The following is a 16,562-nucleotide window of genomic DNA, read 5'->3' as shown; positions in this document are numbered from 1 at the left end:
CTGTTAGACATATAATTTGAAATTTTATTTTAACGCTAAACAAAAATTCTTTAAACTTATCAAAGTTTTTTTGTATACTCCTTATATTTAGATGCAGAATGGATAGTGCATTAACATCAATGTTGCCAATGAGCGTTGAAATGTTCGAGTTGTAATAATAAGGGCTTATATTTTCCTCTCCATCCCCATCCTTAAAAAAACTAATGTTTAATTCAGGGTTATTTTCGAAAAGTATATTTTTGTTTCTTAGGAAAGCTTTAAGTTTATTTATGTCATTATTATTGCCATTATTATTGGATGTGTAATTTTTTGCATTAAAATTAGATAATAAATTAGTTTCCATTTTAAAATAAGAATTTAAACAATAAAATAACAAATAAAAAACATTTACTTTTTTTTGGGAGTCCATTCGCGAATGATTAGTTTTTTCAGTTGTTCTCGAAGCTCGTTTCTTATATATTGTAGTTTCGGCGCAGTAGTCTTCGTTTATGTAAATATTTTTTCCTTTTAAATTTTTCGCCTGTTTTAAAATTTCTACTTTGTCTTTATAGTTTAGTAGCTTAACAACTATTGGGCGAGTTTTGTGTGTGTTTCTAAATCCTGTCCTGTGAGCCCCCTCGATTTGTATACTTTTTAAACCAAGTGTATCTTCAAACATCTTTTGTACCTTAGATTCGCTTACACTCCAATTTTCGTTTTCGCTTTCTTTCAGGCCTTCTATTCTGAGGTTGTTCCTTCGTGAACGATCTTCGATTTCTCTAAGCTTATTCTTTATTTTCAGTATTTCGCTATTGTCTTTAATTTTATTGCTTAACTCTTTTGTTTTTTTCTTTACAACTTCAAATTTATTCGAAATAATCTCATCGTTAGTTTGGATAGATTTCATAATATCACTGCAATCAGATACAAGTGATATAACTTTTTTATTCGTTTCATCTAAATCCATTGCAATGTTATTAATTTTATATGAGTTTTCGCTTACGACTTTTTCATTCATATCTAGCCGCTCAGTAATAACTTTCATATTTGCTGCAGTTGCGAATACTTAATGCGAATACTTTTTCGCGATCTTTCAAAAGCTTCCTCGTTTCTTCTAAAATATCTTTTTTTGTTTCTCTAGTAAATCTGAAATCATCTTAATATCCATTTTAATTTAATTTTTATTTTTTGAGTTTCTAAACTTATTAACACAAATAGAACTGTTAGTTTTTTGTGTTTTTTTCCGTATAAACTACTGATTAACTATTATTACTCTTCTCCGTGGTTAACCTCACATTGTACTGTTGCAATCTCCAATCAAAACCGTACCTCCATATCTATCAGCAAAATAATTCTCCAGAAAACAGACGGCTGCTTACTATTGCTAGAAATCATTGTAAAAAGGTTTTGTCTAACGCCAAAGCCCGCTATTCTTAGGCCATAAAATCTCGTATTTCATCTTAAAAATTAGGTTCTCGTGACTTCTAGAAATTCTTTAACAGTATCAATCATAAGGTCAAATCTGTTATTCCACCTCTCTTGTACGATTCAGATTTTTTCACCTCACCTAAAGACAAAGCTGAATTGTTTGCTAAGAACTTTTCATTAATATCGTCTCTTGATTTCACAAGTTGCGTTCAACCTGATATAGCCGACAAATTGGTTGATCCATTGTTTGACATTTTTATCACTCCAGCTTCTGTATCTAAAGTGATTTTCTGCTTAGGAGCTGTTCAAATAATACGTGACAGTCTTAGGGGAGGAGGGGAGTTTTGGAAGGTGTTACTATTTATCACATGGGGGAGGGAGGGTGCTTTGCTACAGTGTGAAATGACAAATAACATTTTAAATTAAATTTTTTATCTCTGCGTAATTTGTTAAAATTGCAAACTCGGAGATATTTATATATAATACGGAAATCTTCAAGAAAAATAATAAGCTACGACTTCACAAGCGGGTAGCGTTTATTGTTTAACGGAGTCATATTTTTATTCATTTATTTTTTTATTTATTTGAATTTTCATGCTATATTTTTCTATACAATGTTATATCCGAAGATATTGTTGGCTTAGCATAGAAACAACCACAAATAGTCGTTGAGACTAATCCAAAGTAGCGTCCGTTATTGACCAACATTTTTGCGTACCGCAGTACTACTCAACTTGTATTGTACAACAGTCCGGGTTTTAACTTTATGTTTGACGCTCTAACCAACCGAGCCACGTCATAACAAATGAAAATAAAAAAATTTAATTATTATTTTTATTTTATATTAAGTTATTTAAATTTTTATTATATATTAAACTATTTAGTTACAGCCCCTGGCCACAATATTATGGTCACCGACAACTTTTGTGTGTTTTAGCTTCAGGGATTTGTAAAAAGTATAAAAAATGTACAATTGTAATATTAGTTATATTTTATTAATAAAACATGTTTCCTTAATAATAAAATAATTTTTCAAAATAAATATACACACATTTAACAAACAATTACTCTATTCGATTGCAAGTCATAAAACAATATTAATACTTTGTCATTCCTCCTTTCCGCAAAATGACTTTAGCTATTCGGTCTGGCATACTTTTAATATAATTTATTGCTTCTGTCTAATTTTTTCATTGTGGTGCCAATGATAGAGTAATTTTCAATCAAATCCCTTTTGTTTATTGAAACCTCGGAAGAGAACTCTCAATCAGATTCATATAAGGAGAGCTCCCTGGCCAGTCTAAAACGGGGATATTTTTTGTTTTAAGAAAGTTTGTGATCTTTTTAGATTTATGGCATAGAGCACTATCATGCATAAACATAAATGTATTGTTATTTGGAAACCATTCTTGCATTTCGGTGATATTTACCACCATAACTTTAGTTGGATGTTTATTAGTTTGTACAATGTAATATGGATGATATTTTTTGTTTGGTCTTCTTCGGATGAAGGTGGCTTTGTCCAACAAGATCTCAAAAGTTGATTCGTCTGAAAAACACATCCGAAAAAATCATCTTAGTGTGGCTGTAATTAAGTTAATGCCAACATTTAAACAATATTTTAACAGTATTTCATTCAAAATTGATAAACTTACATGTTCCCAATCTCCAATAGTCATATACTTATGATTTTTTGCCTATTGCTAAAGTTGGAGTTTGAGCCATGGTTTTTTAGCCGGTTTGTGTGATTTTAAACCATCTTCAGCCAGACGCCTCTTTACGGTGCGCTCCGAAACTTGTATTCCAGACTCTTGAACAAGTTTTGTCAGGAAAAGGGATGACTTTTTAATATTTTCCAGACAAATATCTCTTATAATTCTGTCTGTCCTGGGAGTGGTTTTACGTTTTGACCCACTCTGTCCTTTCCTATTTGGAGAAAGAGTGATGTCGTTTTTCATTTTGTGTTTAATTTTATAGACAAAAAGTTGCGAAACTTTACACATTTTAGCAATTTCCTGTTGTGAATGCTGTAAAAATGCTTTTACTTGTCACGTCACACAGGGAGGGGGTAGGGGTTCTTCAAAATGACACATAATGTCATATAGGGGAGGAGGAGTTTATAAACACGGCAAAAAATAGTATCACTATTCTTTGAACAGCCCCTTAGACTCTTCTACTGCTTGTGGTCCGAACAACAAACCTATTGTACTCTTGCAGAAGTGTTCTCCGGAGCTGTCGTCTATACTTTCAAAACTATTGCTATTGCTATAACAAGTGCTTATCGGAGCTTATCGGAATTTTAATTAATTTATATTTGTTTAACTATTTTTAAAGTAACTTTGTTGATTTAATATTTATACGTGCATTTTAAATATAATATTTATAATATGTTAAACGAAACAAAAAAATTGCATACCAGATTGTGTCCGATTTAAAATAATTTTTTAAAGCAAAAAAGTAATTCTTTAGAACAAATTAAAACTTATCTATAGTCTTCACAACTTCATCAGGACCAACCTTCATCCACCTTGATAAAATTTTCACAGATGTTGAGTGATAAATATGAAGTACTATCATTTCCCTTGTTGTCACGAATTCTAAGATGTTCCGTCAGGAATGGAAATGTATTCGGATAGGAGTTCAAAAGTACTCTAATAATTTTGCTTTTTAAACTAATCTGCTGCTTTTTGCCACAGAACTGCAGGCTACAACTAAAGAAATGTTTTTTAACAACATTTTTTCAATAAGCTACTAACATAAAGTAATAAAGCACCAGTTAGTAGGAAACATGATTGTAGGAAAGGCTTAGTAAGACTTATTATTATATAGTTTAAAACTGCTTCACAAATTTTCAGCTAACATGGGCATTGGTGTTACTGTGGTTGACAAGGTTTGCAAGACTCGGTTATTTTCTGCTGGCAGCTCGTGTGCAAAGAGGTCCAAAGTGTTTCCAGTCAATTATTTTTCGAATTCAATAAATTTTTTTCGCTTATGAACAAATATTTTTACTATGTTCTTGTAAAAATAAAAATATTTTTTTTAAATTTTGATAGGACCAAGCAGAAGAATTACATCTTATCATTTTGCTCCTTTATCTTGTACATTTTATATATTCCAGTCAATACATAAGCATGAGATGAAAATACCTAAAAGCAATTTAAATGATTTAAGTGTGATATATATAGATTTTATAGATTTAATAGATTTTATGTCATTGTTCACGTGGTTGTCGACCCCGACATGTAATTGAATAGTCGTTAAGTGACTTTGATGGAAAAATTGTCAATAAAATGTTTTGTTAATTATCTGTGATTAATTAAAGAAAAATGTGACTGAAAATATGATGGAAGTATGTTATGAAGAAGTTTGAACATAAACAAAAAATTTTGTTTTTATTAATTTGATATGATTTCTTCAATTTGAAAGTTCATCAAATAATATACCTAAAATATTAATTGAATAAACTTTTTTTTTTAAAACCTGAAGGTTTAAGAGGTATTTATTAAACCTTGAAGTTTAAGATATCAGAAAATTTTGTGAACAAAATGTGTTTAATTTTATTATTATCTTATAAAAGTTTATTAGGTTTAAACCAGTTGCCCAGTGAGCACGCCGACGTCCATATGATGTCAAAAAGATGTCTTTTTAGGACTTCCAGAGCTGGTTCAAAATAGCTACGCCAAATGACGTCTTTTTAGGACATATTTTTGAACAGAATAAAGACGTGTTTTTCAGACGTCTAAAAGGCGCGAATTTAAGACGTTCAAACCTTGGGGGATATCACAAGTTATAACTTCTAACTGTGCATTAGTTAAATAATACGTAACACATTGTTTTTAATATTGAAGATAAACTGAGGCCATTTTAAATTGAAATTCAAATTTCCGTATTTTTGCAATTTATAGAGAAGGATTTCATGATCGGCAGTGTCGAATGCCTTTGATAAATATAGAAGAACTTTAAATGTAAAGTTGTTGTCATCAAGTCCTTTCAAAATACTGTAAGTCAAATCCATTATTGCATGCTCAGTAGGGTGCATCGCTTGGTACCATAATTTATGAAAATCACTATTTTTCAAATCGCGTACTCATTTTCTTATGTAAAATTTTAACTTGAGTTTCCTTTTAGTGTTTTTTAATTTGAAAACGTTTTGGTAAGGCAATTGACACTTTTAGATACGCAATTTATCATTATTTATAGCAATTTTAATTTTTTTAGAAAAGTGAAAATTCTAAATTATTTTATTTTTATACTTATGTCAAAGAGCGTTGTTTTGTCAGAAATTGATTAATTTTTCTTAGTGATAAGAGCATGGGAACACCCTCCCCCTCCCAAACCCCCTGAGCCACCTCGGAACAAATGAATTTATGTCATCGTCCCTAATGTAGGGGAAAGAATTTTTAATCTAAAAATTACTCAACCTCATATTTTTTAAATTGCTAAAAGGTTTAAAACTATTTTCAAAACTATTTTTTGTTAAATATTTCATTAAAAAAAGTACTTCTCATTAGAAGCGGTTTTCAAGTTTTACAGGTTAAAGTTTTGAATAAAAAATGAAAAAAATACAAAATGTATAATTTTGTTTTATTTCTTAGTTAAATTATTTCAAAAACATATTTCTTTGATTTAAAGGTAGGAATTTCTTCCCTGTGTATCATTCTTGTTCTAACAAATCCATCTCTTCTTTCTTGGCCGTAAACAATGGCAGACGCTTCCGCTTTTGACGCAGCGTTCTGTTGCTTGAGTGTGAATGCTGAATTTAGGAATTTTCAATGGATTTTCAATGAATTTGGAGACCTCCACTTTAGAAAGATTACCTGTAAATATTGGTTCATTACAATCTTTTACATTCCAAGAAATTAATTCTTGAAGAATAGTAGCGTCAAGGTTAGTTTTTGGAGATATTCTTTTTCGAACAGCAGTGTCTCCAAGCTCATTATTTCCTCTAATTTGTAAAACCTTATCAACACCAAACTTTCTTTCATTTTTATTAGAGCTAGTCAAGAGTGAAACCAGAATACACTCACTATGGCTGTACCAAGCCCCAGTTCGTATATAAGGTGTAATAATATTCGCCACATTGACTGGCATTGTCTTAAGAATTTTAAGTTCAAGCAAAATGTGTCTTGGTCCGTCCTCCAGCAGATGTTTGAAAGAAATTTCAAAATTAAGTTTGAAATACATTTTGACACAAAATTGAACTAATATCTTCAAGATCTCCAGCTCACTGTATTTAAGGTTATGATTTCTTGTCCACAAAAACATCAAAGCCATACTTGTTGTAAGCCAGCGAGAATGAGACAGTGATCCACATTTTAGATTTGCGAGATCCGGAGAAAGTTTTCCTGAGTTGATAGCATTTACATATCTGTAACTGATATAAGCATCAGTAGATAAACTTTTTATGTCTTTCTCATCAAGTTTTGGAAGCTCCTCTCCATCTGGCAGGGGTGTAAAATTATAATTTATTGTCATATCATTTACATACTTAAGATTTTTGCAAACTGATTCTTGTAAATCCGTCCTTGCTAATTGTCGGACCATCAAGGGATATAATTAAATGTCGTAGCTTGAGTTCATTTGTATGTTTCATGCAAATCGCCCAATAGCATTTATGTCCTAACATTTTTTCAAGATGGGCATGAATTCCCCCTGACCATCCTGTGTTGATATTAGTTGAATCTCCGCCTATTATTATGCATGACTCAGTTGCATTGTTTTTTTCAAGCACATCATAGAGTGCTTCAGCTATTTTTTTTGCAGGTTTTTCCGGATGAAGGGCAGGTTCTGGCGTGATGTGAGCAAGATAACGTCCAGTTGGCTCCCAAGATACACTTATATGCTCCTCTTTTATGACTCTAGGGTGAAGTTTTCCGTATTTATCTGGAATTAACGTTTTGGTCCAGTCTTTTCTTCTATCATAAGCAATTCCAATTATATTTTCGTTACTACATTTATTAGCTTCAATAATTGTATTTTCTTTCATTACATTATTCTTAGCCCTTTGCATTTTATTTGGGTCAACACAAAGGTATGACATATCAGTAGAAAAATAACCTGCAGCTATAAAATCTTTTATTATACCAGTGATTATAGCAGCCCCACCAACATTAGAAATATTATATCTTATTGCAGCTGATGCCGCATGTGTTATAGTCATTTTGTTTTGCTTTAGACTTGGTTTTTTTAAGTGTCTTGTAACCAGTGATGTAAATTTTCTTAGTTTTTCTTCAAGCAACTTGTCGACCAAAGTTTTAGTTTCGTTTTTTAGTTGTGCAGTATTTACATTGTATGTATCATCAGTATCATCAATACCATTTTTGTTTTCTTCATGCAGATTGAAAACAAGTTCAGGATTCTAAATTTTTTAAACATACAGTTTCTATAATATAATATTATTACTTACCAATATTGGTAAGTAATATTATATATAATAGAATATATAAATTTTAAATTTAAAAAAGTTTAATATATGTTAAACATTAAAAAGTTAGTTTTAAAGACTTTCTTAGATTGCGGTAATAAATGTTTTAAAACAATTAAAGAATTATATTCATGCTAATTGAGCTAACCTGAAATTTACTAAACTCATATTTTCTTTCATTTTCTTTTTTTTCCCTTTTTCTTGCAGCTTCTTCCTGAATGTTTTTCCTATTTTCTCTTTTCCGTAGGCGAACCGATTCTTTATAATCACATAAACCAATTTGCATAGTAGAAATCTCTTTTTTTTTAAGCCTCTGATTACGAAGCCAAAGAAGATCAAGTACAGGAACTTTTTGTAATAGAGGGCATGAACAATAAACATGTGCACCTAATTTGCAGTTTTTGGGATTATTGCAAAATGATGCTGCCTCTGTGCATATAATGATTGTATGAGTACATGATATGATATCAAAGAGACTATCAAACTCATAAGTTATTTTGTTGGTTGCTTCTTTGGATGGTTTAGTTATTTTGTTGGTTGCTTCTTTGGATGGTGTTTTTTAAAAACCTGGATATTTTAAACCATAGTCTACTTATTTTTTCTGCTAGTGATTTTTTCGAAATTGTAACTGGTGGTTTAAACATACTATTTGCTTTGAACCATTGAGCTGTCACCAGTTTAGCAAGTTCTCTGCTTAGTTCTTTTGTAGCAAAATTACTTTTTCTACATTCAAATTCTATTTCTTTTCTTTCCTAAAAGGTAGATATAGATTTAGTTATTTATCACAAATAATTTATATTAAGTCAATATATATTTTTGATATAATATTTTTTGAAAATATTTTAGAAGTTGAAAAAATAAATAAAAGCTAACCTTTAGAAGAATACCCATTTGAATTACTGATCTTTTTGTGGGTACCTTCGACAAAACAAACTCTTTACCTTTTCCAACAAAAGTAGACAATTTAGTTGCTAAACTATGTCTAGTTTTCACATTCGATGTATAGTTACTCATTGTTACTCATTTATTCTTTTGAATAAATATTAAATAAGTAATAAATATAAGTTTCTTATGAAGAACTTTGACTTAGTCAAGTCAGACTTCAAAAAAAAGCTTGAGCAAATGCGTAAACGAGACTTAAAAGTTTCAAGATCGTGCTCGAGAAAGTCAACTTGAAGAAGTTAAAAAGCGTCGATTTGAGGGTGAAATAAAAAAAAAATACATCGGCACCAATAGAGGCAGAGTATTTTTAGAAGGGAAAAAACACTTTGAATAAAGCATTTTAAGTAAATGTTTTGAAATAATACATCTGAATTTTAAACTTTAAAATATTTACTCACAATAATATATTAAAAGGTGTTACAAAAACAACAACATCTACTTTTGTATTTTTATTAGTTTATAATTTTTTTTTATTATTATTTTCCTTATTTTAAAAATTAGGTAATTTAATAAAAAACACAGGGATTGAACATGTTCATGTTAAGTTCTAACTAGTTCAAGGCTCTAACTAATACGTCACAGTTGATTAACATAAAAATAGCATTGGTAAATTATTATATATAATATCCGGTTTTTAGTAAAGCGTGTATGTTGGACACAAGGTTGATATTATTCATTTTTCTTGTTAAAGTTTTTATTTACAATAAATAATTTAACTCCAACGAGGTGGCAAGAAAACTTTAATTACCTTGGGGAGTTAACAGAAAATTGGTTTAAAAAATTAGAACATATATGACACTACACTAAAAATAAGATATATATTGAGGTAGAGAACAGAACCAGTAGTAAGAATAGAGATGTGATTCGTTTTTTATTCTTGTTTTATTGCAAAAAAACTCGTTTTTTTTGCCAAAAAAACCAACTGCTTTGGTTTTTGGTTTTTTGAAAAAATTACTTTTTTTCTTATTTTTAAACGCTGTAATAAATAAAAAAATTTGCTATTTTTTATTTATTACAGCGTTTAAAAATAAGAAAATATATATATATATATATATATATATATATATATATATATATATATATATATATATATATATATATATATATATATATATATATATATATATACAAATAGTTAAAAAGAAGATTTAATATTAATAAGTACTCACAAAAATTCATAAAAGATGATATTTAAATACAAATTTCCGATTAAATATATAATATCATATACAACATATAATATATAAAAATTACATATAATATTTAAAAATACAAACACTTAAATAAGAAGATATAAAGCTTAAAAAAATTATTCTTTTTGCAAACCAAAATAAAAATTATAAATAATTTGCAAACCAAAATAAAAATTATAAATTATTCCGTTAGATTCAAAAAGTTTTTGTTTGATACTGCAATGAATTTCATTATTTTCCTATATCTAAATTGTCTTTGAGAAAAGAGTTCTATTCTTGATTACTTTTTTAGGTAATTTATATGTGTTACTTTGATTTATTCTTAAGAAATACTTCTCGTTTAGATTTTTATTAAATTTACTTATAAAGATTTCAGGAGTTTTTTTAGAAGGATTGTTGGTATATTTATACATAATGTTTAGGTGTTGGTAGACATTTATCTGATATATGTTTATAAGGGTTATGACATTTTTTCAAATCCATGCTCTTGTACTGCAGTTTGACGAACTTTTACCTAAAAAGCACGAAATGAACTATTATTTGCATATCTTTTGAAAAAGTTCACCCCGCCATTGAAAAATCGATTTTGACATAAGTACTACTATTCAAATGTATTTAGAAAGTCATGTAGTACAATAAATTTTTAATCTTGGTCTTGCTTGTTGCATAGAAGGAATAGAAGGTGAAATTCATCTTCATTACTTCGATTGCGCGCTCTGCGCATTGATTACTTCTGGGGATCTGTAGTATGAATGGCTCTCGCTTCCAGTAATTTTTAGCTTAAAGCCTTTTTGTATGGATTCAGTACTTCAGCCAAGTTATTAAAGCCATTTTTGTTGTACAGTTGGTCTGTAAATCAACGGTCTGCTCAACCATACGATATAAATTGGCTTACTCTCTACAGAACTGTCCTTGTTGAAAGAATTAAAATGAAGGCCAGAGTCGCTAGTACAGCTCTGGAATTCCATCTTGTATTGCTGATGTTGGGTAATTTCTGAAACCTGATCAATGGAAAATGTCCTTTTTTTTTCAAAAAATTGGAACACTCGAGTAAGACGAAATAAAAATTTCATATCATCTCACCAGCTTGATGTTTTTGAGAGCTTGATGTTCGGCGATTGTGTTTATTTCCAAGCTCTTCATCTATCACCAAACGGAGGATTCTATCTAATACATGGTGTTGACAACTGATAGACTGCGGTTTGTTGATGCGTTACTCTGTGCAATATTACAACACCATTTTTTTTCCAGTAGTAACAATCATCTGCATTAAATTCCATAGGTGAAATTCATCAAGGACTTCAGAAATTACTTGAGCAAATAATTTTTCCCCTGCCATCTACCAAGTCCAGGACATCCAATTTGATTTCTCTTCTTTCATTTTTAAAGACGATCACTTGATAATCGATTCTGTTGGTGTGCTTGCCATCAAAGTGTAAGGACTAACTTTCCATGTGCAACTTTTCAATCATTTCTTTTTTCAGCTTGATTGCCTCTTTGATTGTTGACTTGTAAATAAGTGATTGACATGGAGTTGGGATGTCATTGCCTTCACGAGCTAATTGCTTGCATATGTTAGCAGCTTTGTTTGTTGATACTCTTGTGTAGGTCACCAAGTTGATTGCAATTTTGCTTTTATGATGTTTTCTGCTATGTGTAGTAGTCTCATCTTCTTCATTTTCATTGTTTCATATTCACTGTCGTTAGCCTCAGAGTCAGAATCACTAAAACCAGGATAGTAGATAATGAGTTGGAAGACCTATTAGAACGTTTTTGTCTTTTAGAGGGATGAATCGTTTCTTTACTGGCCGCTTGGCCTGCAGAGCATCCCACTCTTCCCTTGCTCTCCGCTTGGACATGATACAATGACTTGTCCTCGTAAGATAGCCATGTCCCGTCCACTTTAGTAATATCAAAAATATCATCAAGGGGTTCGTAGCTCCCCCGCTCGACAAATTCATCATAACATTTCAGTATTTTATCAAGTTTTGCTCGTATAACTTGATCAGACACATGAGGAAAATTCAGCTTATTCTTCCACAATTTGGAGACTTCTCTGGAAATTTCTGCTATTCGCTCCTTTCTTCCTTTGATTTTTGGTCCAAGGAAATGGTAGCGTCCGATAATTTGCTTTTGGAGACAATTCTGCACTTTTTTCCAGTGAATATTCTTCCAAAGGGGCCATTCTTCTTCTTTTATGAGAGTCTTCAAATTTTACCAAATTATTGGTCGCGAAATTTTTGTTCTTCAGAATGCTACTATCGCTAGACTTGTACGTCGCCATATGTTGCTTTCTGTGATAACTATAAAATTAGATAAGCAGCTATATATATAGGGGAGACCGGGGCTAGTTGACTCGGTTTTTACTCTATGAGCTCTGTAACCCTAACATGATATTTTTTTGAAAATAATAAACTGTAGTCTTAAAGAATATGAATTTGGGTAACTTATAAAATTTGCATTTATTTGCAAAAAAGAATTCTTGGGGCCTTTTCGGGCCCTCAAAAAAAATAAAAAATTGCGCCTATTTACCCCACCACGGGGTAAGTTGGCGCAAACTATAAAAATAATTATTAATGTACTATTAAGTGCAAAATTAATAGAAATTTTTTTACTATTAATTTTGGCAACAGTTTTATCCCAAAATTTAATATTACTTTTAGCTGGTACCAAATATTAGTCCGTATAATAGCCAAAACAGTAGCCCACTTTTTATCTGTGAAAAAAAAACTTAAAAAAATTTTTTTTTAATTTTTTTGTAAGAATAAATTTTTTCAATATTGTTAAAATTAAAAAAAAAAAAAAAATTAACTTAATAAAAATTTTTTTTTTTCTCTACTGTTAATGCTATGAGCCAACTTACCCCGTGAAAATTTTGCTAACTTACCCCGAAAGTCTTTTATTCAATGAACAGTCTATAGATCCTAAAAAACAGCAACTTTGAAAAAAAAGTTTGATTGGATATAGTAAACCAATTGTGACTGGAACTTTTACAATAAATTTTTTTTCATACGACTAACTATTTTCTTCGTAAAGTAAAAAGAAAGCGATGTTCCAAATGTTACGTTTTTGTTCAAAAAATGCATAAATCTTAATATCTCCCATGCGCAAGCGCAAATCGAGACAATACTATAGTGAAAGATGAAATGGTCAATTAGGAAGGTCCTGTGTAATTTTTGTCACTATCTGATGAAAGGCTCTGAAGATAAACGCAGTTCGTCAACTTACCCCTGCGGCCAACTAGCCCCGGTCTCCCCTACATATGTTCTAAATTGTTCTAGAATATTCTAAATTGTTCTAGAATATTCTTAACTGTTCCAGAATGTTCTAAACTGTTTCAGAATGCTTTAAAGTTAACTAAAATATTTGGAATTTTCCAAAATGTTCTAAAGTTCTAAACACTAACCTATACGAGTTTTAAATTATTTTCAGCAAAGCCACACGTATTAGTAGTAGCAGTAACAAGATTAAATAAATGACGATTCGTAATTTTAATAGCGGGGTGAACTTTTTTTACAACCCAGAGGAATTGAACATGTTTTCAATGTTTTCTAACAAAAGTTCATCGATTTATGACACAGGAAATTTTTTTTTTTAAAAAGTCAAAAAGTCATAACCCTATTGTTCAAAGCTTAAGTGATCGAATTAAGGTGATTTTACGGTATGAGAATTAAATAAACTTATTAAAAAATGACTTTAAAATTAAAAGTAAAATTTTTGAAAGTAAAACAAAAGTTTTGTCATCCGTTTAGCATAAGATGAAAAATAGTTTTTTATAATTTTGTACGTAGGGTCATGGCACCACCTACTGCGACTTTAAGAAAACTTTTAACTTCAAAACTTCTTAACTCCAAAACCATAATAGAATTTTATTTAGGGTTTTCGAATTAATATTTTATACTCAATTATTAACTAAATTATATAATTTGAATTTGAGTAAAGTTATTTTTTTAATGTCATTTTTAATTTTTTGTAAGATCTAGTACGTTTCTTCACCTACCGCGCTAAAGCACCACCTACCGTAATCGATTCTCCACCTACCGCGTATGAAAAAAACCGTATATTTTAATTTTACTTTTATATATATAATACCCCGTTCATACTGACGATAAAACACGTTTTAATTGTCGTATTTTAAACGCGTTTTACATTTTACTATTCTCATCAAATTTAAAATTGGTTTTAATTAAAACACGCAACGTTAAAAGTTGTTTTAATAAAACAACGTCGCGAGGTTGTTTTAATTGCGTTTTATTACCCTGAACTGTTTTTAAATGGCGGAGGAAAAAGCTGTTGCTGAAGAAAAAGTTAAATCTAGAAAGAGAGCTAGACATTGGGATGATGAGGAAACAAAAATACTAATTAGTAAATGGTCAGAAGATAATATCCAAGAAAAGTTGAAGTCATGCACAAGGTTTTGTTTTGTTTTTTTCAGTTAAGTTGGATCAAATTGAAATAACTTGTTAAATAAAATCAAACCACTCGTTACTAAATAGTTTAAATAAATCACAAATAGACAAGAAGTGATTACGAATTACATTAATATTGAATAAACAAGGAAATGAATGTTTATAAATTGTACATTTTACAACAAGATATTTATTTCTCTTTGATAGTTAGCACAATATATATATATATATATATATATATATATATATATATATATATATATATATATATATATATAACTTCATATTTTTTGGATTTTAGAAAAGGAAAAATTTGGGAGGAAATTTTGCTATTCTTGCAAGCTTCTGGATATGAAGACAGAGATAAAGAGATGTGTAAAACAAGAATTCACACATTGACAAGTGCATATCGCAATTATATTGATAATAAACGAAATACAAGTGGGACTGGTCCTTCCAAAAAACCATCCTGCTTTGATGAAATTGATAAGGTTCTTAGTGACAAACCAACCACATTACCAACTTTTTTGAAAAGTTCCTCAGGCATGAATGTTATTATTGAAAAAACTGCAGAAGTGAATAATTTTAATAATTGTGTTAATGAGTTAGTAAACTGTGAACATATAGACATTGAAACTACTCCGTCAAGTTCTAAATCTGAAGAGTTGGTAAAAAAAGATAATAGTTTTTACTTTAAAAAATCCAAAAAGAAAAAATCAAGAAGTGAGGTAATGTTTGAACAATTAAATGCCACTGTTAATAAATTTATGACCTCTCAGGCTGATATTGATCATAAAATTTTAGAAAGTATTTTAGAAAACCACAAACAAGAAGAATCATGTGTTATATTAAAAGTTCGTCAAGTTGAAGATTTATATTTTATTGAAATAGAACTTTCATTGGCAGATTTGACACTAGAAAAACTTACTTGCACAATAAAAGAGGAATTTTCAGTTCAAGATAATGCATCTTTATTGATTACCAAGTTACCAAATGTACTTATCCGAAATGATAAGGATGTTAAACGTCTTAAAAGTGGGACTGAGATAGAGTTTTTAATTATGATTAAAAAAATGTGAAGCAATTTCTTTGTTTTGTTATTTTTTTCTCAAAATAAAATAAACCATGCCTTTTACAACATTGTTTGAAAAAAATCATTTACAACTAAACAGTTGTAAAATAATGTTTTTTTATGGAATTTCTAATAAACTCAGCTTTATTGTCAAGTTCAATGCAACTGTGGTTTAATATAGGGTTTACTAAGTCAATTTCTGTTTGTTCAATCCATTCATTTAAATACTTTTGCTTTGTCAAAGTACAGAAGTTATGTAGTATACAACATGTTGTAACAATATTGACTGTGTGTTCAACTGTTGTATCTAATCTCTTTAAAAGACATTGAAATCGACCTTTTAATCTTCCAAATCCATTCTCCACCACCACACGACATTTACTAAGAGAAACGTTAAACTTTGCTTCTTCTATACTAAGATTTCCACGATCTGAGTAAGGTTTCATAAGCCAATTTATAAGGGGATATGCTGAATCACCAAGGATAAGAGGACCAATTTCAATATTATCAATTATTTTAGATAAGTTTGTAGGTAAAAAGGTTCTAGCCAGACACTCTTTATATAAGGGAGAATTTTTAAAAACCCTTGAATCGTGTGATTTGCCAGTCCACCCTACAAAAATATCTCTAAATAAATACTTGCTGTCTACCAATCCCTGTAAAATAATGGAGTGATATTCTTTTCTGTTTATATAGTCCTCTGAATTTTTATGAGGAGCCTTTATTCTTATGTGACATCCATCAACTGCTCCAACTACTTGTGGAAAACCATATAATTTTTCAAAACTTACTATAATCTCCATTGTTTCTTCCCTTGAGGGTAAGGAAATGTATTTCTTCATTAAGTTATCAACAAAATGTTTACAAATTCTGTGAACTATTGTACAAACAGTTGATTTTCCTAAGCCAAATAAATTGGCTATTGTTCGGTAATCTGCAGATCCACTTAAAAAGTAAAGTGTCACAGCTAACTTCATTTCTAAAGGCAAAGATTTACGAAAGTTAGTGCCTTGTATAGGCATAAAAGGTGAAACTTCCTTGCACAGATAATTAAAGGCTGCTTTAGACATTCTTATGTTTTTTATCCAATCATCTTCGTTCCAACAGTTTACCAT

At 30.0% G+C, this 16,562-nt stretch overlaps 2 protein-coding genes across 2 annotated transcripts; one reads left to right on the top strand and one right to left on the bottom strand.

Annotated features, from left to right (window-relative positions):
- Positions 1-14,056: 14,056 nt before the first annotated feature.
- LOC136081961 (uncharacterized) lies at positions 14,057-15,459 on the top strand. The gene is made up of 2 exons (XM_065800421.1): positions 14,057-14,380; positions 14,677-15,459. Exons 1-2 carry the CDS (start codon positions 14,241-14,243, stop codon positions 15,452-15,454), a joined length of 918 nt encoding a protein of 305 aa, XP_065656493.1. The 5' UTR covers positions 14,057-14,240; the 3' UTR covers positions 15,455-15,459.
- Positions 15,460-15,539: 80 nt separating this feature from the next.
- On the bottom strand, positions 15,540-16,562 carry LOC136081487 (uncharacterized). The gene has a single exon (XM_065798805.1). The coding sequence runs from the start codon at positions 16,560-16,562 to the stop codon at positions 15,540-15,542; it is 1,023 nt and encodes a 340-aa protein (XP_065654877.1).

The sequence above is a fragment of the Hydra vulgaris genome, chromosome 06 (genome assembly GCF_038396675.1).
Source record: "Hydra vulgaris chromosome 06, alternate assembly HydraT2T_AEP".
Classification (NCBI taxonomy): Eukaryota; Metazoa; Cnidaria; class Hydrozoa; order Anthoathecata; family Hydridae; genus Hydra; species Hydra vulgaris.
Note: the sequence above shows the minus strand (reverse complement) of the source record. Positions and strands in the feature narration are given on the sequence as shown.

Excerpts from the sequence above, each read along its gene's own strand:
- LOC136081961 (XM_065800421.1), top strand. The coding sequence starts at position 14,241 with ATGGCGGAGGAAAAAGCTGTTGCTGAAGAAAAAGTTAAATCTAGAAAG. Across the intron at positions 14,381-14,676 it reads AAGTTGAAGTCATGCACAAG|AAAAGGAAAAATTTGGGAGG; the intron begins GTTTTGTTTTGT and ends TTTGGATTTTAG.
- LOC136081487 (XM_065798805.1), bottom strand. The coding sequence starts at position 16,562 with ATGGTAAACTGTTGGAACGAAGATGATTGGATAAAAAACATAAGAATG.